The 26,126-nt window shown below is 33.0% G+C and overlaps 1 protein-coding gene across 3 annotated transcripts; it reads right to left on the bottom strand.

Moving 5' to 3' along the window:
- Positions 1 to 1,509: 1,509 nt before the first annotated feature.
- On the bottom strand, positions 1,510 to 23,769 carry LOC116340336 (tau-tubulin kinase homolog Asator). 3 transcript variants are annotated; one of them, XM_031766785.1, is made up of 23 exons: positions 23,064 to 23,769; positions 22,734 to 22,896; positions 18,615 to 18,760; positions 12,415 to 12,673; positions 12,069 to 12,285; positions 11,930 to 11,988; positions 11,648 to 11,803; positions 11,304 to 11,573; positions 10,823 to 10,942; positions 10,347 to 10,619; positions 10,144 to 10,234; positions 9,630 to 9,799; positions 9,241 to 9,507; positions 8,987 to 9,044; positions 8,837 to 8,914; positions 8,558 to 8,754; positions 8,378 to 8,479; positions 8,218 to 8,315; positions 7,967 to 8,111; positions 7,086 to 7,893; positions 6,346 to 6,582; positions 6,078 to 6,174; positions 1,510 to 5,931 (listed from the first exon to the last, which is right to left on the bottom strand). In XM_031766785.1, exons 3-23 carry the CDS (start codon positions 18,641 to 18,643, stop codon positions 5,583 to 5,585), a joined length of 4,080 nt encoding a protein of 1,359 aa, XP_031622645.1. In that variant the 5' UTR covers positions 18,644 to 18,760; positions 22,734 to 22,896; positions 23,064 to 23,769; the 3' UTR covers positions 1,510 to 5,582. The 3 variants fall into 3 exon arrangements, with proteins under 3 accessions (XP_031622645.1, XP_031622644.1, XP_031622646.1); XM_031766784.1 differs by having other exon boundaries at positions 9,630 to 9,802; positions 23,064 to 23,768; XM_031766786.1 differs by having other exon boundaries at positions 9,310 to 9,507; positions 9,630 to 9,802; positions 23,064 to 23,768.
- Positions 23,770 to 26,126: the final 2,357 nt, after the last annotated feature.

The raw sequence follows: 26,126 nt of genomic DNA, 5'->3' as shown, positions 1-26,126 counted from the left end.
CCCTTTTCCCATTCCTTCAAAATCGAGCAAATCATTTAGCAAATGTCCTTCATTTTTGACATCCGAATGAGAAACGACAACTACATTGCAATTAAAATGAAAGACATTGATCATTGATTGTGGCACAACAATGTTTATAACGTCATCGAAATTACGTTTCGTATTCCTTATGTAATTAATTTCGGGATTGTTTTGGGAAAAAAAAGTATACGTTTCGCCAACAAAATTTGAATCAGTCATTATTTTGCATTAAAAAAATTGTGCATTTCTTCAACAAAAAAAAATCGACCATTCAATTTTATTATTAACCAATTAATTTCAACTTGTCACTATTGATGACACACTATCATTTCAATGAAGGAAAATGAAAGGCATTCGATGCTTTTCATTAACAAAAATATGTTTTGTTTCAAAGCCAATCAAATTATTACTTACTTAATTAGTAATTTTTTCAATTCAGAATTATATGGGTTTTTTTCTATATCGGCTTTCGGAAATGTGTCATAAGAATGATAAACGGAATAAAAATCAAAGTACTCACAAAATCACAAGAAATCCGCTTAGAGCTCTGTGTTGGCTCTAAATATGGATGAGTACCAATTAGCAATGTTCATCCATAATTAGCCCTTGGGCAAAGCTAAGTAGCTTTGTTTTGATTTTTTTGATGAAATGAATGAATTTGGTTGGAATGTAGAGGAGGGTGCTTAATCTTCAATATTATATCATTTTTTTTGAAGAAAAAATGAAACATTCATTTAAATGAGGTCAGAAAATTTACAAAGAAAAAGGAAACTCTCTCGAGAGAAAAAAAGAGCAGAGGTATCACCTTATGGTTCAGTTTCTTCTTTTTTTTTGTGTTTTACTCCAAATAGAAATTAGATCAATTGAAATAAGATAATCATTACAAAACGACGCAATATACATGGTGTTCATGGAATGAAATTCTCTGAATTATTATTGCCAAAAGTTAACGCTCGAAGGCGCTCAGTTCATGAGCAATTTTACACTTACTCTTTGCACATGAGCCAAGGTGTTTTTCCTCGAAAACAATGAACTCTGTTGGGGGCGTCGGAAATCGGCGGTCAAAAGAGTGAATAAAATCTGTCGACATTGTGGGTGTTGAAACAAAAAAAAAAACAATTTTATGTATATAATATCCTTTATTTTGCATTGAATTTAATATGTCTATAGCAAAAATTCAAGCGTTTTTGTTGTTGTTCATGCTTTTTTTCCAGGTCAATCAAAATTAAATATTTTATTCCTTCTTATATCTTCTTCTTCTTTTGTTTCTCACCGTAGAAATTTCGCATGAATTTCAAATCGATTTTCAATGAATCGATGCTCAAAAAAAAAAGTTACTAAGAATTTAATGTTTTAGTTTTTGTTTAATTCATTTAAACCCATGTCACACACACAAAACAAATTGCAATTCTATTAATAGTTATTTCGGAATAACGATTAGTTTGAAATCGCCGGCTCTTGTGTATTTCTCATTTCAATTAGTTTGTGGTTTTAGTTTGCATTCTTTTTTTTTTGGTTTTCTGAAATGGAAATAAATTCAGTTCTCATCTCTTCTTCACTTGTCGATCGTTCGATTTTCTTTTGGTAAATTGTTTCCATTTTAGTGGTCAACAATTTTTCACAAATTTTTTTATGTTTCTAATCTCTTTTTTTATTACATAATTGTTGTAAATTGTTTGTCGACATGTTTTTTTTTAGTTTACTTCAAATAAAATATGTGGAAATGCATGGACAACCGGCCATATTAAAATATTATTTAAATTGTCATAAAATTTCATTTAGCTGGTTGGTCATTTCCACATATTTCAATTATTTCACATAGTTTCAGTTTCTAACATCTTTAAAAGAAATCATCGTTTTGTTTTAAATATATGCATAAATATTATATATTCTATTTAATTTTTTCATTTTTTTTTTGCTAGTGGTTTGTGAGTGATTCGTGATAGTTGAATTTATTTATTTTTTTATAACATACGTATTTACTGCCCCATTTTTTTTCTTGGAAAACGAACGTCACGTTTTCGATCCCTATGAAATTCGGCCTAATTTATTCATTTTTTAATATATTGAGTTGAATCAAGGTCAACTCATCTAAAAACGACAAATACTCTTTTTCTCTGACAACCAACTCACTTAAGCAAAACATTTTACACTTTTCAATTACATCGTCGATTTGTTGTCATTTTTTTGCTTTTGTTCTATTTGCCATATAGCTTTTTTTAAATGTAAATATGTTGAATATCTTGTTGTCATAATCACACTGAATTTTTCGCTCGGTGTTTATGTCAAGTAATAAGTTATTAGATTTTGGTACGTTTAAAAGAAAAACACATAAGGATAGTTGTAATAGTGGATTTAAAAGAGAAAATTGGACCGAATAAGAGCTGAAGCCAGTTAGATCAGATTCGATAGAGTCGAAAAAAATATTGCGCTCAATAGCCATAGCACCTAAAACATTCGCTCCGTCGTCGATCAACAGATGTTCGATTATTTGTTCTAAGATATCGTAATTTCTTCGTTTTTCTTTTGTTAATTGCAATGAATCTGCTTCATATGAAACAAAAAAAGGACCTATTCAATTATAATTTCATAATAAAAACTATGCCATCTATTTTTCTGCTTGTTTTTTCTTTGATTGAACTAATTTGATTGAAAAATAAATGAAATAAAAATTAAGAGCGAAGTAACATTAAAAAAACGAAAGGACATTAAAGAGCAAAAATGCATATATTTAAATCGACGGAATTCAGGTACTTAAAGTGCAATTAAAAAAAATAATTATCATGCAAATACAAATGCTAGCCTTCAACTGTGTTATTAATTAAACACGTTCTATTTTTTCTTTCTATCTCTCTGAAAGAGACGCGAATAATTATCATGTCAAATTACATTTTCGTTTAAATATTCTATATCTTTGGTTCCTGTACCTTAATCCATATGCTATCAAAGACTCAATCATTATATGCTTTCGTCGATTGGGATTTTAATCTAACTAAAAATAAAGAAAAAATACCAATATATTATATCAAGCCTGATGTGTTTTTTTTTTCATTTTCAAAATAAATAAATAAATAATTTTCTTTCAACAAAAGTTTTTGTTTTGTGTCTTTACAAGAACAAAATGAAAAAAAAAATAGATGCGTTTTTAATCCTTTTTTCTACATAACTCTGCTCGGTTTTCGCATATACAAAAATTGATACATTAACTTGACTAGAGCGAAATTATTTTATTTTATCGAGAGAGAGAAAGAGAGAGAGAGCGAAAAAGACGCTAAAAAGTGTATAAATAAAAATTGTTCAAATTAAAATGGAAGAAATTATAAAAAAAATCACGATCTTAATGCAAAAACTCGATAGATGCACACTTAGTATTTCGTTTGTCACATTTAAAGAGTTTTCCACATCGATTCGAGCAAGCATTTTCGTTTACAACGCATCGGAAAACAAAATTGGAGAAAATGGTTAACATTTCTGTATTTATTTAAAGCTAGTGTCGTTATGTGTTTTTGTTTATTTTTTGGTAATGCGATACTGGCTTAGGTAGATTCTTTCTGTTCGTGTTTGTGTTTGTTTGCACATGCTAAAACTGTTTTTTGTTTTTAAATATCATTTTAAATGTAATTTTCATTTCTTTTTGTATGTATTTTAAATTAAAATTTTTAATTGTCTCTGTTTTGTTCGATGAAAACGATTCATACGACCATATTTACAGATAGATATGTCGTGGGGGTATTTGTGTGTTTTTCTTCTTTAATTTTGTTAGTTTTTTTTTAAAGAGAGACAGGGGTATGTGCGATTTAGTGAGGATAATTTTTGACTCATTCTGTAAGACGAGTGATAATTGCACATGTAAAATGTTTTATCTATTTTTTTTCTGTCATTTTAGCCACTTACAACACGAATTAAGTGAATTGCATTTGATTCTTCGTAAAAAATGAAATAAGGTAGAGTTTTAGTTCATTGCGTAAAATACAGAGAAGGAAGAAGAAAACTTCTGATTTTTCTTACTTTTTTTTGAATTCATGTAAATTGGGGAATTTCTTTTTGATTGCCAAAGGTTTTTAATTGTCTTTGACATTGAACAACGCGAAATACTATATTGTGAAGAAAAATACGCATGTTGTATATTAAAAAAAAAGAAACGTATGAAGAACAATCACATGTTGCGCTTTTCTGCTATTTCATTCAAATATTATCATCTGTTCATCGGCAAATAACACTAATCGATTTTGTGTGTTGCCCCCAATTTAAAAATAAATTACTTTCCATAATCAAAAAGCACGTTACGATATTACTTTTGTTTACTTTCAATTGCTTAACATTTATACAAAGCGAGAAATTGTTGTAATTTTTTGTTTGTTTGTTTAATTAATAGAACATGAAGACGAATAGAGTGCAGAGAATGAGCGCACACACAATTTTCATAAATTGTGTGGAAAAGATTGTAAGCTTGCGCTCTGTTTATAGTGTCGAACCATGTATATTATATCCTTGAAAGTTGACTCTAATCATGAGATACTGAACTATAGTAAATGAATTTCAATCTTAACTAGAAATTCGGTGGCACTAATTGCCTAATGTCTGTCTCACTGTCTCTAATTTTTCTGTCACAGTTCGATTTGGTTCTGTTTGCTATATTAAATATAGATTTTGTCTGTGTGTATGTTGATCTAGATGTATAAATTATCATTTATTTTAATTTCTCACTGTCAAATGAATTCGAAAATGCATAACGAACACAAAATCCAGATTGAATACGTCTTTATAGTTCAATTGTTTTGAAAACTAAATTAAAAAATTACTATGCTTTGTTTGAAAGAAGAAGAAGAAAAAACAACGCACACGCATTGAGTCATCAAGGATCAAATGTTTACAATTTTCTCAACACCATTTGGTGAATTGTCCATTCTAGAACGTGGTTAATACATATATGCAATCTCTCTGCTTAAGGATAAAGAGTTAGGTTTTGCTGTGATTTTTTGTTGTTGTTGTTGCTGTTTAATGAAGTTATACATCGAAGAATCGCTAAAAATTGTTTAAAGTAAAGGGTGGCAGATTAATTCTTATCGGCATTCGTTTGCGTGTTTTCTTCTTGTTGGTTTGTTTATCTATAATGAAACGGTATAATGGTTGTGTTCTTTTTAGTTTTAGTTGTTGAGTGTTTCACTCGAATTTTTTGTTGTTGTTATCTTATTAGTTATGTTCAGCGTTGGACGCCATGAAAACCCTTAAGTGTATATTGTTTTGCTTGTTTTGAATGGTTCATGATTTTGTTCTTATCGTTCAGTTATGTTTTATATTCTTTGTGACTATTTTTTTTTTGTTTATTTAGTTTGAAATTTATTTTCCTATTATTTATCGATCCGTTGGTTTTCTCTTGCCATTCATTCATTAGTAGCTGTAATCTCGTATGATTTTTTTGGCAGAAAAAGCAAATCGAGATTTCAATATAAATAGTTCATTTTTGTTTGTTTGTTTGTCTATCACAAGCGGTTTTCCTCGATGCAATTATTTCTCTGTTTTTTTTTTGTCGACGAAAAATCGATGCCAACACATATCTTTTACTCAAGATTCAAACGATAACGTCGTATTCTAGCCGTATTTTCTGGTCGTGGTTCACCGGGTGGTGGTAAAATTTCCTGCTTACGTTCACCAGGTTTTGAAATTACATTAGCATCATTATCATCATCGTCGTCGTCACCATCGTCATTGTTATCTTCATTGCCGTCGATTGCATCGATGCCAACCTCAAATGCATTATTATTGCCAGCATCACTGACATAATCGATTGATTCATCCCCATTTTCAATTTGCTGCTTTGAATCCGTACCTTTTCCATCCGTACTATTATCGGATGAATTATCTTCAAAATGACCCGATCCAAGTAAATGCGATGGAACACCTCTGCTTCTGCAAATCGATAAAATGAAACATTTTTTTGTTTTTCTTTTCAATTTAAACATTGAACAATGTGATTTTCCACTTGTATCACTTATTTTTGTGTCAAAAGAGAGAAGAATAACAAAAAGAGAAAAGAATGCGGAAATTACACTCACCGCATAATGCCTCGAGTTTTCGACCGGTAAAAGCGAAGATTTAATTGTGACGGATCGGTTACATATTTTTCCATGTTTTGACGACGTCGCCTCAATCCTGTAATAGAAAAACGAAAAAACACGTTTTCAACACATTTCCTTTGACATTGTGTTTGTTTTAAGAATTGTTACACACTAATCTTTGCACACAGAGCGAAAATAAAACGAAGCAAACTATAGAATACTATATATCACATTAAAGCGATTGAGTGAATTGTGTTAATTTTACCTGGTGTCAAGTCATTCATATCCTGGGTAATTGGAAGGTCATTGCCTGCCCATGAAGCGCATTTCATTGATCGTGCAGTGGGATTTAATACGGGAATCTTACTATGGCTGCTATTGTTAAGTGTGCTATTGGTGTCTTTCTTATCATTGATTTGATTAACTGATGTTGGAGCTCCACTGTCCGATTGATTAGTTAATGGTTTGACGGTTGTCGTTACCATTGTGTTGGTTGTTGGTTCTGTTGATTTGGGACGATTGGAAGCATCAGGTCATTAGTATATCATGTGCAAATTGTGATCAAGCGCCGAGCATTAAAAGAGAAAACGAATTCAAACACAAAAAAAAGTAGAGAAAGAGATTGAAAACAATGTAACGTTTCGTCTCAATCGTAATTTTTGAATTTTGAGCATTTGAATTTGATTAAAATGTATCACGAATCGATAAAATAAGAATCCTTTGGTAGAAACTGTCACTGTGATACAAATATCACGGCAAATTATCCAAAAATCGAAATACGAAGCAAATTAAAAGAGATCCGAGTGGAATCAAAAGCCCTTTATTAGAATGAACTTTTGCAAAATTCTTTCAATTTGCTAGGCATTTTTGCCGAAAAAAGAGAGTATCTTCCCGCCCTTGAATCACCAACTTTAAAAGCTATGCATGTGCACTTTTAAATCACAATTGCCAATCAGTTAAATTATCTTCCGCTAACTAAACCCAAACCAATAAACATCTAATTACCTATCACATTTGAGAATTTAGCCAATGTATTGCCGGCGGTAACAAAACTGTCGGCCGCATTGTCATCGTTCGTGGATGAAATATCAGTAAAACCGATGATGGTACTTGCAATTAAACCCGTAACATTGTTGGCGGTCGCCAATCGAATGTCCGCATCACTATTATCCAACTGTAATCGTGTTACGTCCGATGATTTTTGTGCATCATCACGCGATTCATACAAACGTCCCGTTGTAGCAACCGAATAAAATGCCGTCTCATCTGTGGCCAGTTCACAATTGGCATCGGCAGTGTTGTCGGTATTACGATCACCCGCATGTGCTGTCGTATAAATTTTATTAACTAATTTCCTTGAAACCTTTGCTGCTGTATCGTCAGCATTTTGCCCATTAATTTCCGCATCAAAATAAATCGATTCTTCACGATTCGGACTATGCTTTGACTCTTGATTTTGTTGAATAACACGAATTTCCAAACGACCACTAATTGCACACTCTTCGTCATCATCAACGCCACCGCCTCCCCCATCACCACTGGCATCATTGACTTTTTCTTGTGAATCTGGTTGTGCATTCAATTTCGTCGCCACTGAGATGGCAGTTTTTGCCGTTGACGATGTACCATTTTCGTTTGCTATCCGCTGCGAATTGGGCTCTTTAAATTGGATATTTGGTAGACTACTTCGATTCAATTTTGAATCGGCCAATTTCATTGCCAATGAATTTATGTCGGTGTCAGTTATTTTACTAGATCCATGCGCTACCGGCTCACGTATACCGACATTTCTTATAATATCCATACGGAAAATCTGAAATTTTTGTTTTGTAAATTTCATTTTAATTTCAATGTAAATCATTGTCATTTTGAAATTTGACACTTACGGTATCATCAAATGCAGCCTGCTGCACTAATGGCGGTTCCAAATTGTGGCGTATGGCATTTCCCAAGGAAGGATTTGACCAGCACAACGGCAAAACATCTTGTAAATTTGAGTAATTCTCTATTCCAGCTATATTCAAATGAGATCTGTAAGTGACAATGAAAAATTGGAAACAATTCGAATTTTTATAGTGTTTTCAATGTGTCATAAATGAAAAAAAAAAAAAATGAAAAAAAAAATGAAAAATCGAACCTTTTTCGTTTGACATCTCGTCTTTTGGTGATCTTACTATTTTGCACCACTGGTTGTGCTTGCGAAGTAATATGGCTTTTATCACGATGATCAGGACTCTAAAATGACAAAGATAAAACGTCACAAATGAAAATAAATACCATTAATTTTTCTATCTCACCTGAGGTTCTTGTTTCCATTCGTTGTCTGTAGTTTCTTCGGAATCGTCGAATTGACTCTTCCATTGTGATGCTAAAGTAAGGGCACCACCGCCTCTGGTAACCTTTAATCGAGAAAAAAATATATGAGATTTTCGCATTAATTTTACGATTTTTTGCATTGAAAATGTACATCAACTCACTTGTTGCAATGCTGAAACGTTTTCATCGTCAATTACAGCAAATTGAGTGACCGAATGATCGCGATTGCCACCGCTCAAGCGTTGACTAGACCCGCACCCAGATGATGTACGCAAATTTGATCTTCTATTGGCGCTCGATGATCCGCCGGTTCCACTGCCAGCACTTCCGATATTCCGTCGGCTACAATGACCATCCGCTGAAACCATCCATTAAATTCACAATTAATCTCTTGTTTTAATTTGTATAATTTTACATCGAAGGTAGATAAATTTAATTACCTGAGAATAAAAATGGTAATGCTTCAACATCACGCGGTGATGTTGTTTCGGAACCGGTTGTAGCTGCAGCAGCTATAGCTAAATATTAACATTATTTAATCCGTTTAAAGTTGAAAGCTTCGGAAAAGGTATTTAATTTTGATAAAGTACCTGTTGTTATTGTAGGTGGTGCGGTTAATACACGAAGTCTGCCATAGGTGGTTTTCTCCTGCGTTCAAAAAAATAAAAATAAAAATATGAAATTACTACACAAAAAAAAACTCGGAATGAAATGGTTTGTTTGCAAATGAAGTAATGAAATGTAATCGAAAAGAAAACAACAACTAACACACACGTTACTACGTGTAACGTAATTGTAAATAAAACTAAAATAATACGAATAAAAATGGAAAAATATGTCTTACGTCAATTTGGGAGATGGAACGACGCTTTACTGGACTATTACATTGATTTTGATTAGATTCATTATTTACCGCATTTTTGCCGTCCACTTTTGGTACGTTTGCTGAAAAGCTGCTGCTGTTATTCTGCTGCTGTTGCTGTTGCTTCGAATTTGGGCCACTTTGGTTGGATTTGTGCATTGAATCAGTGCCAGATCGATAAGTCGGAATCATTGATTCACTGGCTATTTTTTGCACCTGCTGCTGACACGGTCGATTTTCACGTTGTTGCTGCAAATGTTTATGCATTGATATTGAAAAATAAGCAAGATTTTTGTTGTTGTTATTATTGAAAATGAACTATGCAAACACTTTATGCAAATACAAATGTGACTTAATTGAATCGTGCTTACCATTTGGTGTTGTTGTGAATTATTTAGTGAGTTTTGTGATTGTTGCGGATTTGCTGAACCAATCGGTGATTGTGATGTAGCACCAATAGCTGTCGCATTTTGTTCATTTTCCGTAGCTGGTTGTTGTTGCTTCGGTTTGAGCGCTAATTGTTGTTGCTGTGACGGTGTTTCTTCTATCCCAAGAAATAATTGTTACCAGGTGATGTGATATGGCACATGTTTGGGGTCGAAATTAGCATCACATGTGTATGTAGTTTCAGTCAAAATGAAAAGAAAAAAGAAAGAAAGAAAGAAAAGGAGTTAATTAGAAAGTTAACTATGAATTATGATCAATCAAAGCCATGAAACAATTATTCATTAAAATAGAGCCATATTCCTATCGTCGAAAATTAAATATTCGTGTGTAGCGCACAGTTAGAAACCACCTGAATGTCATCCTATTTTGACGTTAGCTGAATTTAACTATAATTAATGTTTCTTCTGTATGCGCGCGAAAAAAGAAGTCGAAATTTACCATTTGACGGGATCACATTTCCGGCACGTGTTGTTGTTATCTGATTATTTGGAGCAGTGACCGTAGCATTGCAATTTTTGTCCACCTGCATCTGTAATGGAAAGGTAAAACATGAGTTCACATGGATTAAGTAGCAAACGAAATTGGTATACTGTTTGATGACAACAGTATTGATGCCTATTGCATATTGCATAAACACTTACATATTCTATAGCGATGGCGTTTGTTGCGCCAATTGTTGTTGCATTGCCACTGGCAGTGACACCAATAACACCCGTACTATTTATACACGCTCCGCCGTGTATTTGATCCGTTTTCACTTGAATATGGCTTTGTATATTGCTTGGCATATTAGTTTGGCTGCTTAAGCTTTGGTTAACTGAATGTATGCCACTGTCCAGCTTCTCCCAATCGTATGGATCCGTCTCTTTGACACCGCGTCGTTTCATGCATCGCTCAAACAACGTTGAAAGCATCTGAATAATAAACACGTATTTAGATTAAAATAAACGCACAACCAACCACACACATCCATCACGTCCATCGCATTCATCGCATGACATGCATATTATTTTCATTTATAATTACAGTCTTTCCGCCAAACTGTCTGATGGCATTTTAATCAACATGACAATCGTATATTACTGTGCATATACATTTAAATTGACACATTACTCACCGCATAGTCAGGCTTATCTGCATAGCCAAGCGTTTGTATATGCTCCAGAAATTTTGTTAAATCAGATGGTAAATGTTTCAGCAATAGTTTATGGTCGTATTTTTCCTTCATCAAACCAACCTAAATACAAACGAAAAACAATGAGCATCTCTTCTGAATACATTTCGGACTATTTCATGAATCTAAATTTGTGTCTGGATTTGGCATTGTTTTCTATTCAATCATAATTCAATTTTAAGCGATTGATTGCTTTTAAAATGATGTCAGTTTTGACAGTTTTTTGTTGGCAAATTGTCATTTGGCACAGTTTCGATAAACTTCAAATGTACACGCACATATACCCATATAGATTCGTTGTCGCCGCAAAACTCTTGCCAAAATAAATACAGTCAATCGTGAACAAATTACTATGCCAAACACTATTTTTCGAATGAAACTAAAAATTGCGCACAAACGGCGTTTTGAATATGATTTTTTTAACCTGTTCCTTATCTTTTATTTTGCGCCATGGTAGTTGGCCATTTACAAATTCGACTAGCATATAAAACAATGACCAGAGATCATCATGCCGGCCCATTTCACGATTACGATGTGCATTGATTGATGCATATCTGACGGTACCACGAAAACCAGCTGCTGCCCGGGGACAACGCACCTCACCCGTTCCAGTTGTATATTGACGTGCCAAGCCAAAGTCTAACATATATACAAGTCTACAGTTGTATGGAAGGCGACCAATCGAAAAATTGCTCTGGAAAATTCCATTAAAGTTCACTTGCAATTGAATTTTGAATGATAAAATCTAGATTATACGATTATACGTACTGGTTTGATGTCTCTGTGCAAAAATCCCACCGAATGTATAGATTCGATTGCTTTCAAAATTTGTAAACCTAATCGTAGTGTGGTACTCAACGAAAATGCTCCGCGTTGCTGTGCCCGTCGTAATTCTGCTAAGTTTTTCCCTTGCAATTGCATTACCTAAGGGGAGAATCACAAAAGAAAAGAATAGAATTAATTTAAAATATTCGACAAATAATCGAAAAAGTATCAAAATTAATTAATAATAGAAAGTCAATTTTTAAGTGAATTGCCCAATTGCATTACCACATAATTAAATCGTTCATTTCTTCCACAGCCTATAAATCGGCATACATGCTGTTTTCCTATTAATTTCAATGAGATAAAAAGAAAATCAGAATGATGAGCTTTGAATGGAAAATAATCGTCTAATTGCAAAACTAACCTTGTAATTTCTTTAAAACGGCCACTTCCATTTTTAAAACTTGTTTTGGCTGACGAGCTGATTCAACTTTTAATGCGACTTGTTCGCGTGTGATCAAATCTTGACCCTCATAAATTTCACCGAAACCACCGCCGCCAATTTTTCGTACCACCTTCCATCGTTCTTTGACAACTGTGCCCGGTTGTAATAGATCTTCAGTCGACATTTTTGAATGATTCTAAGTTATGGACGAAATTTTTGTTAATTTAGTCGCTTTTTATTCATTTAAATTTAGTGAAAATTGTTCATATTCAATAAATGAAAAGAAAAGTTGAATGAATTGAGGTTAAATGGTAATGTAACTCACATGATTTTGATTGTTATTAATTTCGCCGGCTTTATCGGTGGATGTTGAACGTACTCGTATGCGTATTTTTTGGTGTAATTGCGGCGGAAAATGTGTTGGCTGCTGAACAATTATTGGAATTTGTGGTTTTGGTTCGTCTTGATGGTAACGTTGATGATGTCTTAAAATTGGATTGTTACGTGGATTTGCCGGAAGAGTCGCCGATCTTTGTAACGACCTTCGAGGCCCACTGTCTGGATTTTTGTCATTTACTTCGTTCCTGAAAGATTTCGATTAATAATAATGACATTTTGATAATAAATTCGTTATGTGCTTACATCATTAATTACATATTAAGTTTAAATACACAAAAAAAAATGAATCGAATGAATTTTGCCAAAAACACTTTATCATCAATCGAATAATATACACATATAAACACATGCGATCGAATCTCTTTAATTATACATCAACACAAGGTATAAATGGCTCATTGGTGCCTTAATCGAAACCTTTTTTTCTATAATCAAGTAAGCAATCATAGCTGAGATCATGTTTCACTTGATCCAATATGAATTCGATGGAAATTTTGTAGAAGAAATCAAAACGATTGACTGCTTAGAAATCAATTTTCACATGTTCTCTTCTCAGTAACTATGCACAAATTGATAGAAAACAACATTTCCTCGAGATGTGTCTTTTTATTCATCAAATTGTTTAAAATAACGAGCGAAAAATCCCACACGCTCTCTGTCTTTCACATAACTACACACACTCATTCAAGTTGATTGATATACAAAATGATTGTGAGTTTTATGGTCAATTGGACATGTGTAGAAGTCATGTAAATGCAATATGTCATTGTATGTTATTCACGCAAATTTTCCTCTCGACGTGTTATCAAAGTCCGTTCTGAAGAGGAAAGAGCGAAAAAAATGGAGCGTACATGTGGTGTCTTTTTTTCATCTATTCAAAGTGACAGAGTCCAAACAACAGCTGACAATTTGTGATGGAAAAATTGACTTTTTACTTGGTTCAACTTTTATTTGCGTATGATGGGCTTCAAAGTACACAAAACGATTTGATATATAAGAATGGCATGACTATAAATATAATATATGTTGTGTGGGAGAGAGAGTCCAGTTTTAATATGTTTTATACATGCATCGAGAACATCACTGATATAATAAGAGTGGATGGAATTTTGAAATTAGCTTTGTTCGCATATTCGGTCCTAACCATTGAAAATGTAGTGAGCAGTCAAGCTTGTGAAATGGCTAATCTAAAATTCAATAAATGCAAGACCATCCTGGCAATCTAATGCAATTGATCAACATTCATACCGGGAGAGCCGACATTATCACACATTCATCGTAACGATGACAACAAAAACGAAAGGACAAAAAAAGAACAGCACAAAATAACATTCGTTTCGCCGAAGCCAATTCCAATGTGAAATGGTTGGAAAAAAGGAGAGAAGAAAAACCTAAAACAAAACGAAATGTGTTGTTCTTCGTTATCACTTTAGTAGTGTCGTGCATGGAAAAATGACAAACGGTTGATGATGATGAGGAAGACGATGGCATGCAATACACAACATCATCAGCTATAAATATTGTACAGAACAACAGAGCGCATATATAAAAAATGACAGCAACAGCAATGGCAAACAGGCAACATATACCGCATATAATATAAAAGTATTCATATAAAAAATCCCTGAACAAGAAGGAGCCCACATTCAACACATTCGATTTCTGTATAACATTGCATCTACGCCTTGAAAACATTGATTTTTTTACGTATGTGCGCCTGCGTGCGCATTTTGCTCTAATAACTTGAAGTTGTTATAGCCGAAAAAGAAAATTTTATTCACAAAATTAAAATAAAAGAAAAAATAAACACAAAAAATCTATATAAATATATTGCATGCTTTAGTTTCGTTGTCAATTTTATCGTTCACCGTTATGTTTCTTTGTTCAAATATCTATTCGTTCGGTCATTCATTTTATGCTGACTTTGTTGTTCATTCTATTATTGCTGGATTGGTTGCCAATTGAAGGGTCCCGCATACGTGTGTCGTAATCAAAACAGAAAATCACATATCAAATCAACGAATCCATCTATTGAACATGAATTTAATTTTGTGCATTGATTTTTGTCCAGGCAAAATGACTTTTCAATTTGCAAACAAACAAAAAATGTTCGCATTATCCAATAATGTAATTCATTATAATTTCTTTTGGCATTTTAATCTGCGTAATCTGTTCAATAATCATGACAACTGATAGGACCTGAATTAAAAGGACTTGAATGTACACTTCAAAAGCGAATCATGGATATAGCCACCTGATATAATCGCGCTTTAATCGGTGTTTTTCGTTTCAAACACATTATCACACATATGCAAATCCACATGCACATACACACACACTACATATGCACATAAGAAGCACATCTACGGCATTCAATGCCTACATGGAACCGCGCGCTCGAATGAGTCACACAGAGAAATGGCAACAGAAGAACCACCGAGAAACGCATGGAAAAATCAATGGAAATCCATCACCAAATAGCGTTCATTCGTGTATTCGCTCCCTTCATTATGGTCGATTGGTCGCGAGCTGCATGTATTCTCGCCTATTCGTGACGACGGATTTATTGTGTTCATGGAACAATGCAATAAGTTATTTTCTGGTGTATGTGTATGGTTTTCTCTCTATTTCTTCGTTTCGGTTCTTTCTGCGCTTTTTTCTAATGCTTTTTTTTACTAACTCTTTTTTTGTCATTTGTGGTGGGTTTTTTTTCACCGACATATAGAGACAGATGGCAAGAGCAAAGAGACCAGAGCTTTCAAAAGTCGAACCCTTTACAGTATATATATTTATTTTAAATCGATCCACTTACGACAATACAATCAATCGAATTCACATTTTATGGAAAATTTCATCCGGAAAAGTATATGTACACACAACGGTCAAAATAGCACACTTATATGTAACAAAACGATCGATTCTTATCAAACTATATATACTTATTAAATTGGTTATTTTTTTCTCTTGTTGTCGATTCTAAACTTACTAGTTTCCATCAATGTATTGAAGCTTCCACATATTAATGTCGTTTTTGTAGTACGCGCATTTGTAATTTGAATCCAAATTGAATTGCAGAAGCCGAATGTGAATAATTAAAAATGAATATGTCCGTAGCAAAAATTGTCAATTTGGCAATATGTTACAAATCAAACGCAATTAAAATGCGTACTTTTCACACACTGATTTTAAATTAAAAAAAAAAAACAAACTTCGATATTTTCACGTCTTATTTCGCTTTTCAATTTAACACATTTACTTGCATAAGGTAATATCAAATGCATTCGAATAGGTAAACATATTGACCGCACAGTTCTTTTTTCAGAGTTATGAGTAATTTATCACACACACACAAACACTCAATACTTAATTCTTATACTGCAAATTCAAAAGGAAAAAAATGGCATCTAGCCGATGTGTCTTTCTTGTAAATTGTGTCTTTGCACAATTTTTCTTAATAATTTATTCGAATGAATGAAATAAAAGATGAACCGTATTTAACACATTTAAATTAACTCTTAACTGAATGCTTATTGGATTTGGCGTTTGAATAAAGCAAACGAAAGGAAAAAAAACACGAATCGATGCTTCAATTAGATGTAAAAGGACACGAATGGTTTTAATCACAATAGTTTGTCATTACTTTGCCTTTCTTCTTTTAATGCGATACGATTTGCATGGCAACAAAATATCTATAAATATGAACTAAGTTGCTTTTTCTTTGTTTCTTAAATCAATATAAGAACTATAATTGATGGATTGTTCTTTTGTTTGCATCCGGGAGTTTCTTTCTTCTTCTATTTTGGTTTCCTTTGTTATTGTTGCAATTTTGTTGATTTAAAATCGATTCAGCTTTTGGGACGCTCAACAAAAAATGCAGAATTGTTCGAGTATGTATAGTCAGTAGTCTTCGGTTGATTTCGGAATGGGCAACATGGAATGTGTCAAAAAAAGAAGAAGCATTTGTTCAGTCGTAGCCAATGATTGCTGAATTGAAATACACAAAATGCCGTTTCTTTATTACAAATTGTCGTCTTTATGTGTGTGTAACTTTACAAAGAGATTCACACAAAATTACACCGCGCGCAACGATTTAGATAGTTAAGATAGCACAGAAGTTTTTCGAGATTCTCGATTATTATATTATTTTCGCTTGAAGCAAATTAAAATAAAAAGAAAACTAACAAGAAGAGCCTAAAATGCAGAATAATATTTTTTTGGGTATTGTGCAATTTTCTGTAATGAATTCTGGGCCTCTCTCTTTAGAACGATAATATAAAAAAATTGTACACGACACGACAAATCTAATGCACAATATACACAGCGGAACGTTTCTAGTGTTCTTTTTGTATGTTGTCTTTCTTGTTGTTGTTGTTGTTGTTTTTTTTTTCTTCGTTCGTCTTCTTTTATTTTTGTAAGGAGAGTTCACACGCAATTTTTTAATTGGACAAATCAATAAATTGTTCGTTTTTTGTGGCGTTTTAGTTTTCCTTGTCGTTCGTCTTGTTGCAATTCGTTTTTCTTTTCGCTTTGTTGTTTTTGTAATTTTCTACAACAAATTCGTTTTTGTTATTACTTATATTTCTTCTTTTATTGTATTGTATTTTATTTCTGTGTTCGAAAACAAGACGAAAAATTGCACATCGAAAATCAATTACAACCACTAAATTAAAATATGCTTCGTTTGTGTTTGAAGCAAACTAAACATGTTGACAGTTCATTTTTTGGGCTCATACGACTGATATTTAGATACGACTGACATGATTTGAATGTATGCATGGCGCTAATATGAATGTATGGGTGCGATTTTGTGCACCTCTATGTGTATTCGTGTATGTGTGTCTTTCTCTCGCTATGTATGTGCGGGCGCGAGTGTTTGTGAGTTTTGTGTATGCGTTCAATATCGCATATGCTCATTGCATAGAAGAATATGGGTCCCAATGATTGCATTATTGTATTTGTGTACATTGTACTCCACTGTATAAGTAACAAAGTGTTTGACATAAACTATACGGTGTTTTTTTGTATATTTATTGTGTGTGTGCTTGTATTGGCCTTTGTTCAAATAGAATTTTCTGTTCGTTCGACAAATACGCGTAAATATCGCTATTGATGTCTCTTTTTCACATACAACAAAGTACCGCAACACTTTATCGGCCCATTCGTGAATCGTGTCATTCTTCTTCGATGATTTCATTTCGGTTTACTGTGCGCTCGCGCACACCTTTTGCTCATTTCCAACTGTCCCATTCACTCTACAATTTGCCATCTCTTTCTATCTCTCTCTCGTTCGCTAGCTATCATTTGTCGTCGCTCATACACTCTCAACAAAGTCTTCTGCTACTGCAATTACACTATTTAAGGTACAGTAATGCACTGGGAAATTCATCAAGTTGATTGTTCAGTCGACAGCGTTGCACTTAACGCATATATTTACCATCAAATGGGCACATTTGAGTACATTCCATGCAATTTACAGCATTCTCGTTTTATTTCTTTTGCTGTAGCTTGTGCGTTACTAGTGATTAGATAGTGTATGTGTGTAAAATAATCGCACATTTAATTTTTTTACATTATAACGACTTTTTGCCTTCAAAAAGAGACGTGGTTTTGAAAATAGCCACAAATACACGAGGTTTCGCTTATGCAATGGTTTTATTTGTTTATTTTTTTTTTCGTTCATGACAAATGAGCACGTCTCTTGATTCTGACATTTTCATTTTCGCAAAAATGAAATAATAATGATACGTTATTGGCAACACTTTTAAGAAGTAAAGTGCCACCGAGATGGAGATAGAGCGAAACGGAGACGATAAGGCGCATTGCCAAAATCTGCCGGAATTTCACACAACGTTGACACAAGCTATGAGTTTTATTTCAAAGATCTTAATAAATCGACGATGCAAAAAAAATAATAATAATAAAACAAATTAGAACCGACCAATCATTTGATACAGTGAATATTGAGGTTATTTTGATTTTGTTTTTATTATAACTAGAAAAAACATCAAACGATTTATTTTGTTTGGTCATTTGCATTAGACCGCATTAGACTCGATATTTTGAGCTAATTGGAAACTTTGGAGCAATTTTATAATAGGATTAAAAAAGTACTTTGTATATACTAACCAATTTCCGTTCACCAATTTTGTAGCCATGGTCACACAAACAATCTACGTTAACTTCGTGTTAAATTTGGGATTTGTAACGCTTCTTCAATCTTCGTTTCAGTCTTGCTGACTTTTTCCTATCGTTTTATATCTCAAAATTGTTGTCTGAAATAAATACAAAATTAATTAATTTGGCGCTCTTTGATGTGTTTTTTTCTTCGATTTTATTCCATTTTCTTTAATTGCTTTATAATGATATTGATATATGAAAGTATACATTTTTTTTAATATAAATATTTGTTTATTTATATACTTTTATTTTATTTTCAAAGTCATTTTTTACATAGAATATTGATCGCGGTTGGGTTTTTCCATTTTTCATCTTTAGAATATTATGAACTCTTTTGACAATATAATATAGGTTCAACAGAAGAGACATAAGTATTTTCTACAAAGTTGACACTACAATAATTTTTCATTATCAATTCTTATGTTTGTTATATTGAGTAAATTGAAAGTTTAAAAATATTCAATGCAACAGTCTTCATCTTCAAGCTTCAACGAATGTGAACTTTATCATTTCCTTCCGATGTCATAACCAAATGATGGTTCTTTAGGTTTTATTAAAAAGTGTTGATTAAAAAGTTGCAAATTATTTCATCCCGGTGATGTTTGTTCATTACAAAATTCTACAATTTGAGAAATGCTCTTCCATAGTAAGATTTCATGTTGATATGAATTATGTTAATAGTTCTAATTTTGAGTATAGTTTCTGTGATTTGAATCTCTAAATGTAAATCTAACTCAAATCAAAGCGTCACTGGTCATCTAATTTTACTCTGTTCAAAAGCCATATTTTTATGATCAATTTCAGGTCCAAAGTTGATTGTATTTAATCTTTGTTCTTGAAAAATATTGCATTGGATTGTAGTGTAGACAAATAAATCCTTTCTGTCTGCAATGTTTTTCAAGTTTTCAATTCTGTTTATAAAGCGGCAAAACATGTTTGGGATGTCAACAAAGACAAGAGAAACAACGGCGTATAAGCTGTGAAAGTGACTTTTTTCTCATTCTAAAGTGATTTTGTTTGAAATCTAGATATACATTACGTTCTTCTAAATATTTTTATTTATCGAAAATCAAACAAAAACTGTATCTAAACGTGTGTCTATTGTATATGACATGATATTCCGTTGCCTCCAACGAATGAATAAATAAAATAGATAGATAGAGAGAGAGAGAGAGAGAGAGAGAGAGAGAGAGAGGAGAAGGAAAGCTTGAACGATCATCGCTTAAATTTAGACACACACGCATGCCCCTAGTGTGTGATATGTGATTTATGTCAGCATTTGCATATGGTTCTTTATTTGTGTGATATTATGTATTTTATAAATACAGTACAGGTCAAAAGTTTGGTCACATCTCTGCCAAAAATTGACGTTTTACGATGTTGCAATTTTTCGGCTTTTAATCGTCAGATTCAAGCAAATTTGGCATGTCACTTCTTCAAGTAGGCAAACAAATTATAAATTCTTGATAAATATCAACGACGGTTACCAAGCCAATTGTGTGATTCCTAAAAACCGAACATTTTGAAGTATCTTCAACTCACAAATTCATTGTGAAAAATTGAAAGGTTGAAAAAATGTGTAACACCGAAAAACGTCAAAAGAAGTACATTGAATCTTTTGACCTGTCATGTAAATTTTCAATGATTGTGATCGTCCTTTCGCAATTCTGTACCCGCTTTATAAAATATATGATATTTGCAAATTTAGCGGAAAAACAAAGCGATTACAGTTCTCATTGGATGCCATACAGAAGACAATTTACAAGTATTTTCGACATTTGGAAATGTGACATGGAAATATATGTAGAAATATTCTACGGAATTTCTTTGTAGAAATGTAATAATGCACCTGCAGTCTATAATCCAACGTCGTGTCTATGGCAATTTAAATAAATGTACTTTAATTTTTGACACATGCAATGGCGATACTAACAATATTTCCACTTCATTCTCAGGCACATCATAAAATACAGCAAATGATCACTCACGAGTTTTTGTCTCTCTTCTCTTCTCTTTTGATAGCCACAAGCTTATTGAAAAATGGTTCACGTATGTTGTTTTCTCTGTTTTTTTTTTGTTTTTATAATAATAATTTATTATCTGAGAGGGAAAGAGAAATTTTTCACAATGAGAGAATTGCGCGAACAAAGACATTTTCACAAAATGTTTCTATGCAAATTTTCACTTCTATTTCCATCTTTCTTTGTTTCGCATGATTGTGATGTCGTTCCAATGATAACAATTGTTATGACTTGTTTGAGGCTTACTGTCGGAGTTTATTGTTTCACTTCAACCTTCTAGCTTTTCAAATGCACTTTGCGTCAAATATACACTGTGGCAGTGTGAAAATTATTACTTTTGAAATGCAAAGGTGGCCTGCCACAGCCATGACTATAAATATATATTGCGTGTATATTTTTCTATTATTTATAATTTCACTTTTTTTCCCTTTCTTATTTGTGTATAAAATAAAAATACCAGAGAATATTTCACCACGCACCATGAATGCATACGCGAAAATCACGTCAAAAATCTGATAATGATTGCATGCATTTTCAGTTGAAAAACATTTTTAAGAACGAGAGAAGTGTTTGCAAATGAGCATAGTAGTTGGATGGAAGAAGCGCCACCGAAAATTGCACGATCCACGAAAAGAATGCACGTAGAATGCGATTTTTGATCTCACTATTTTCGCTTACTTCATAGAATTCAAAATCGTTTAGTTTTTAGAATATAATCAACATTAAAATGTTCTCTTTTCCAACTTTTGAATCAGCACGAACATATAGCCACCGCATATAGCTACCTCATTGCTGAACATGATCATGTAAGTTTACTTTTGTGAAATTCCCATTCGAAATAGTTGGATTTGAGATTAAAATCGAGTCGAGATGTTGCTTTTAAAAATATACGTAAAAATGCTATTAGTGAATTTGTTCAAAATATACAAATTCCTATGACCTTTTTGTACGGATCTTTTTCGCAAGAACAAAGGCAATTAGTGAAACGTAATATGCACGAATACGAGTATCTCAATTTTCACAGTTAAAAATGAGCAAATTTTTGGAAACTACACTGGCTTGCACATTGATTGAACTTTCTTTTCTTTTTCACGGAATTTCGTCTTTTCAGATTTGGTTTTTTTTAATTTCAAATCTATTTTTCATTTTTGATGAAACTGAAACACCTGACTCATGATGCTCACTCACAACACGACATAATGCTGTTCTAAAATCTCAGTAGAATTTATTATTTGAATAAATGGAGGCGAGCGTGAAAGCCATTTAAAATAAACATTAAATCATATAATGAGCGACATCACACGAAAATTTGTGAATATGTTCAAAGTTTAATTGAAACAAACAGTTTTTGATTTTTTTCGGTGTAAAATCATTTTTGTCATATTTGATGAATGTTAAACATAACGAACTATTAGAAGAACTTTTTTTTTTTGGTTTCAAACAGTTGCACTTCGAATATTTGCATGCCTGAAATGTGTTGTATTGATGAGAAAAATAGCAGCCAGGTGATTCATGAACGGATCGGAACAGTCAGAACTAAAGTAACTTGATCAAGCTTGAATTTGATTCAAATATTTATATCAACGATCATTTTATGTTCGGCAAGGTGAAAGACGATATGAAATGCATTTGAGAGTAGTATAGTTTTATTGCTTTTTCGGTATTGTTTTCTATCTGTACACATACTATAGTTCATTTTCCCTCTGAATACCGTGCTGAGAGCACGGTCGCGTCTACAATTTTTATTGGACGCGCAAAAGGAAATTTGCGTTTATTAGCCGACTTGTCAACAGTCGCACGAAAAATATTCAACGTATACGCTACGGAACATATAATATAGAAAATGGTCTTCTTCTGGTCGCTCTTGGCTCTTCTCTCATTTTGAATTGTGATTTGTTTTCCTTTCGTTCTTTCACTCACTCGCAGCTCATTTTTGTCTATGCCGTTGACAAATAAAAAAGAAACGGCATCAAATAGATAGAGCAGATTCTTATATATGAACACAATTATAAATAACTTTGAAGCGAATCATCATCATTTTACTTACTTTGAAAAAAAAATTTCGTTTATTCTTCTTTCTTTTCGTGTCCACCTCTTTCAACACAAAGTTCGTCGTTATTTATTTCGGCCGTTGATTGTTCAAATTTTTTACGTTTGTTTTCATCGTAATTTGCGTTGATAAATGCACTCTTTTTATTCACTTTCTTTTTCTGTTGACAAAAATTCAAAAGATGAACTGAATTATAGACTGCGTAGTTGAATGAATGTCAATAGACCGATTAAAACAAAGATTTCAATCGGCTCTCATTGAAAACAAATACAACTACAAATCTCGTATTTTTAAACAAAATCTAGCACATTTTGTAGCCGATCTAACCTTTTTTCTTCGTTTCAGCACCGGAAAAAAAATATTTATCAATTTAGCTTTCAAATACACTGCGGTAAAAAACGATTTATATACACATTCATTTAATGATGCCAGTAGCCGAACTTGATTCCGGAATAAACATCAAACACACATTTAACTGACACTCGATTCGCATGCTCTTGCACTCACATTTTTTTTTTTTTTTCGTTCGATTGAAACTCGCTCGACTTATAAAAATAACTAATTGCTTGTTCTATTGAACTGATGTTGGAATCAGCTGATCGTGCACTATCAATATTACGGTAACCGTTTATTTTCACTCAAAATCGTTTCTCTGTTGGTTTTTCGATTAGTTTGTTTTCATTAAAGGTTCTTCGTTTAGATAGACGGTGCAAAAAAATCCTGTTGTTCGTTGTTCGGCTGATTAAGATTTGCTGACTAATTAACACAATTCGAAATTTCGTGTATTCACACAAACACACCAACATACACAATTAATATTTGTGCCTTACGGCAAACGCGCCAAGATACTTCTCGTTCGCACCGTTTTATTTTTTTATTTTTTATTTTTTTTATTGTTTTTCTTCGTTGTATGAAACGGCGAAGATAACACAAGCGTTAAACTCTCATTCATTCTCACGATTCCGAAATCGATTTATCGCGTACTCACATTGCGTAAAACAGATGAAAAGTTTGTTCGTTCTGTCTCTCACTGTCGTACGCCCGCCGACGCCACCATCGACAATCGAATGAATACGAAAACACCGAAAAACCAATGAAAAATAAAAATCACCGACAAAAACAACTTCGTCACCAACCGAAAAAACCGACATTGCATTCTATCATCGTTCGTCGTCGCTTCATATTTACATTTTCCTGTAGTGGCTCATCGAATATAAAGTCCACTCAACGTAGTTCGTAGAGTGTGCGCCGTAGATCAATGTTCTTGCTCAATCAGACGAAGATCACTTTCCCGTTGAATATTTTCATTTTTCATATTCCAATGTATGTATTTCTCCGTGCGTAGAATAAAGACGGCTTGAGCCAAAGCGATGAAGATAACGTATGCGACTGACGATCCGACGATTGTTTGTGTTTGCGAGAATGAGTTTGAGTCGCGCACAGACTTTAACTGACAAAAATATTATGTGCAGCAAGCGGTGGAAAAACGGTCCTATTCCTTCAAAATTATCTAAATAAATTTTCCGAAGAATTTTTGCGTATTTTTAAACAAAATTTTCTCCGTTTCGTACCGAATTCAATATACTTGAAATGTTCCCAGAAAAATGCCACTTTTTCATCCCAATTCTTGTTTTTGTATCATAGACCCGCCAATTCTGACAAACATTCTAGCTAATTATTAAGTCAATTTACCTCATTTTATTTGCGTAAATCTACCGCTTAGAAACTAAAAAGATGTACTTTGAAGTGGCGATTGTTTGAAGTGGATCAAGAAGTGTACTTACTTTGTAAATTTGCGCAAAAAAGTCAAAGAAAGATTTTAGAAAACATTTTAAATTCATAAGTCGACAATCCTAGAACGAAACGAAGCTCTGACACTTTTATTGTACTTTCTCTAAGTTTATTCCGCTTTATTGACGGATAGTTTCAATAAATTTCCTTGTTTAAACACTTTTTAATTCAGATAAAGTCTGAATTCCTTTGTCTTACGGTTGCTTGCCTATTCAGCGATTGGGTTTCTTTCAAATTTCCAATTTTTTTTTGTAAATAGTTGATTTTTCTAGCGAGTTACGAAATTGTCATGTTTTTGTCGTCTTTTATGTTCGAAACAAAAACGGCCACAGTTGATTGACCCAAGATTGTTTCTTTCTCGTAAATCATATTAAAGCCCACATCTCCCGAATTTCCAAAGTTTTTTTTTTGTTTTATGTCATTTCTGAAATCTAAATAATGTTTCATCATCATTAGAGGCAACTTCTCGGTTGAGTTTTTTTTGTCTGACTTGTCGGACAACTTAAGCGTTGAAAACCAAACACTTTGAATGTTGAAGAGAAAAGTAATCTGCAGTTCTATGTAGGTGAAATGGAGTGAATTGTGCGAATGAATATGGAAAAAAGTCGGCCACTCAAAATGAGTGCATTTTGCAAAGAGAATTGAAAATGTAGAAAAGGACGTCCTTGATTCCTTCTCACAATCAACTGGAGGAAGTACAGATCGGATTTATCATTGCACGTTTTGTGTATGTATATGTGAGAGGTAGAGAGAGAGAGAGAGAGAGAGAGAGAGAGAGAGAGCGGTGAATAGTATATTGTGTTGGCGCTTGCAGTCCGCATGACTTGCATTTTGCTTTCATTCACTAAATCTATTCTAAAAATAAATAGCCTTATATTTTCAATTATTGTTTTCACATTTTTGTTTTGTTATTTCGATATAGATGTTAGTCTATCGCTAAGAATAAACATGATGGCTGCTTTTTTTGTGAAATCTATTTTGAATTACACATACGGACTTCTTTCTTCTTATAATGAGTTAACGAAAATAGAGCAATTCAAATTTGAAGTACAAGTTGCATTTCCGATTACATACGGACCAGCGCCGTAGTGTAAAATTTGTGGGGAGGTTAAGCCTAGGGCTAAGCTTCAAATTTTCAAAAAATAAAAATTACATTGTAATGTTAAAAAAATGCCGAATTTTCATAAATGGCTTTAAAGTAATTTTCAAATAGGGCCCACTGCCCCAGTAGCCCAGCAGGTAGCTACGGTACTGATACAGACCGAATGTTCTCTCTCCTGATACATTTTAAATGCGAAGCATTTGGAATTTTAATTGAATAACTTCGATACACCCATGTAGGACAAATTCTTAAATGATTACCAATAGTTTATTCCCAATATAGCTTTCGTAAACAAAAAAACCGAAACCACTGCATTGAATGTGCTTCAAGAATTTTGAATGCAAACACCATGTGCATACTTTTTAGATGTTTTTTATGTGACAGATTTTTGTAATGCATGTGATGCAGCCATGTGCAGAATGTAAAACCAGTCGACTCCAATTGTTCTATTCAGTCTATATATTTTGGATGGATATACATCCGAGATATTTTAAAAT

The sequence above is a fragment of the Contarinia nasturtii genome, unplaced genomic scaffold (genome assembly GCF_009176525.2).
Source record: "Contarinia nasturtii isolate CC-2019 unplaced genomic scaffold, AAFC_CNas_1.1 Cnas_scaffold_630, whole genome shotgun sequence".
Taxonomy (NCBI): domain Eukaryota; kingdom Metazoa; phylum Arthropoda; class Insecta; order Diptera; family Cecidomyiidae; genus Contarinia; species Contarinia nasturtii.
The sequence above is the reverse complement of the archived record's forward strand: the minus strand, read 5'-3'. Positions and strand labels throughout refer to the sequence as shown.

Excerpts from the sequence above, each read along its gene's own strand:
- LOC116340336 (XM_031766784.1), bottom strand. The coding sequence starts at position 18,643 with ATGGCTACAAAATTGGTGAACGGAAATTG. Across the intron at positions 10,235-10,346 it reads ACGCCATCGCTATAGAATAT|ATGCAGGTGGACAAAAATTG; the intron begins GTAAGTGTTTAT and ends TTTCCATTACAG. Across the intron at positions 9,803-10,143 it reads AAATGTGATCCCGTCAAATG|AAGAAACACCGTCACAGCAA; the intron begins GTAAATTTCGAC and ends TTCTTGGGATAG.